Source organism: Triticum aestivum, chromosome 2D, assembly GCF_018294505.1.
Source record: "Triticum aestivum cultivar Chinese Spring chromosome 2D, IWGSC CS RefSeq v2.1, whole genome shotgun sequence".
NCBI lineage: Eukaryota > Viridiplantae > Streptophyta > Magnoliopsida > Poales > Poaceae > Triticum > Triticum aestivum.
This window is the reverse complement of record NC_057799.1, coordinates 562,466,344-562,468,714: the sequence shown is the minus strand read 5'-3', so window position 1 is coordinate 562,468,714 and position 2,371 is coordinate 562,466,344. Positions and strand designations below refer to the sequence as shown.

General features: G+C 55.8%; 1 protein-coding gene across 1 annotated transcript; it reads left to right on the top strand.

Moving 5' to 3' along the window:
* Nucleotides 1–441: 441 nt before the first annotated feature.
* Nucleotides 442–2,085, top strand: LOC123054522 (atrophin-1). Its single transcript, XM_044478307.1, has 2 exons — nucleotides 442–725; nucleotides 1,666–2,085. Exons 1-2 carry the CDS (start codon nucleotides 482–484, stop codon nucleotides 1,935–1,937), a joined length of 516 nt encoding a protein of 171 aa, XP_044334242.1. The 5' UTR covers nucleotides 442–481; the 3' UTR covers nucleotides 1,938–2,085.
* Nucleotides 2,086–2,371: the final 286 nt, after the last annotated feature.

The following is a 2,371-nucleotide window of genomic DNA, read 5'->3' as shown; positions in this document are numbered from 1 at the left end:
GGATGACGTAGCATGATAAGGGATTTCTGTTTTTGTTTTTAGATTATGACGTGATATTGGATGCCGACGAGGCAAGGCGTGCGTACGTTACGTTTGGTGCACATGCCCTAACCACGACGGTTTAAAGACCAGCGGCGTTTTGGGCGGTTTCAGTTTCCGCGTCAACAACAACCGCGAGGCGCAGTGTTTTGTACGGGCTTAGGAGAGGCAGGCATGAGCTGGGTACACGTCGGAGATCAGATTCCAGGGCCCCACCACATCCGTCGCGACTCCAGACTATTCTCCACAAGGCAAAGATACGCGCAGGCCGTCGGCCCCACGGCACCAAGAATTCCAGCACCTTCCCTCGCCGACCGCCGGGCCCCACACCCGCAACTTGCCCGGCGACGGGCGACGACACCGCGTGCGTTTCCTTGCTGCTACTTGACTCCAGCTCACGTCCGACTCCGCACGCCCCCCTCCGCGAGCCAGCGCGAGGTCCATGGACCGGGGGCGATCCGCAGCCGTCCACGGAGGAGCGGGCGGCCGATGCAGCGCCGGTCCACCGGGCCCTCGTGGGGGAGAAACGCCCACGGCTATAAAGGCAAGCGGCCGCGCCCCGTCAGCTCATCCGGTTGGTCGGTCTCCTTCCCTCCCTCCCTATCGTCTGTTTCCTTCGGCCGAAAAGCTCCCCTGTTCCCTGCGCCTCCTCCGCCTCTCCTCGTCCCCGGCCTCCGCTCCGTCTGGTAAGCGCCCCGAATCACATACGCCTCCCTCCTTTCTTCGCCGGATTTTCGTTTGGGCCGCGCGCTTGTGTCCCCGGGTCTCGTGCGGGTCTGTGGTCGTTGCTTGTTCCCGTGGATCTGTGGATCCTGCTGTGGTGGAACCATCATATATGTGTGGTTCCTGGTTCTTGCCCGCCATGGGAGGGAGAAGATCTAGGGGTTCATGGGGTTTAGAGGCGTGCTGGTTTTGGGTTTTGGGTCTGGAAAGTTAGGAAAAGATGTGTACTTCTTGGTTGAATCTTGGCCGTCCAAGCTGTGCATAAGTTACTGCTATTTTATCAGCTATTGTTAGAGTTGCGTTGGTTAGCGTCTGGAGATGAGGATTAAGGAAATAAAATATTTCCGTGGTCTTGATGGTCTATCCATTCCACGGAGCTGTTACTGAAAACGGTCCTATTGCTGTCCTTTCGTGATGAACCGCTTACTTTTAGGAGTCATATGGGGGCACCTCTTCGGTTACTTTTTACTGTCCAGTGACTGCTTTGAGCTAACCGTGTAGGATTCATGAGATTAGCAGCTTGCAATTCTTATCAGTTCTGGATGAAAGTCCGTACGAACAGTACGGAGCACTGTGTGGGATGAGAAATGAATAGCGTACGGCGTGGGCTGGTTATCACGATAAAGTGTCAGCAATTATGCTATGCATCACTTCGCTTTCTTTCTTAAGAGTCACCTACCCAATCAGAGTACCCTGTCCTAGCTAAGCTCGAAATTTCGCTTTCTGCATTATAGGAGTATATGATGGATCCCCAACGCCCATGCATAACTTGTGCGAGCACTCGCTCTGTACGCGTCGCCCACCTAATTTAAGCCACTCTTGGCCGGTGTCCATGTGACCCGCGAACCAAATTGCTACTCCCTAGTTGTCTCACCAACCTCCGGAATTTACTTGTGTTTGCAGCTCTCGGTAATTGGATGGCCTCGCCTAAGACGCCGACACAGTCCACCGGCGCCCAGGAGGAGGCCGCGGCCCGCCAGTCGCTCATCGGGATCTCCCAGTCCACCCCGGCGGCGGGAGAAGCCCTGAGCGTCAAGTCACCGAACGGACGCATGGAACACGGGCAGGACGACAGCGGGGCGGCCGACAAGTCCAGGTCGATGCTCATGTCCATCTCCAACCAGTCGCCGGAGGCGCGCCAAGCCACGCCGTGCCCGCACAGCAACGCCGCTTGAGCTTGAGCTTAGCCCTGTAATAGTACTGATTAGCCTTGCAGCTGCAGCTGTCGATATGTTGCGGACCCTTGTGTGGCGCCCATAATAATCGCCATGTTGCTGGGTTTTCGGTGATGAAATGATATGCAGTGTGGAATACTACTAATTACATACTCCGTAGTTACGTGCATGGGATGCGAGTCTGGTGTTGCTCCGATTTGGGTGTGGAATTTTCGTGTATCTGTAGTGGCCTAAAAGCAACTCTAGCAGACCCCGCAAAACACCCGGCCCGCAAAAATTCCGGCGAGTATGCGGGCTTGGCCCAATTTTCCGGTTAGAACAGAGCCCGCATATTTGCCCGGCCCGCAAATTTTTTTGCCGCAGCCCACAAACGGCACGCCCCGAGCACTATAACTGCGGTTCCGCGACCCTTTTGCGAGTCCAAACTCTATCCC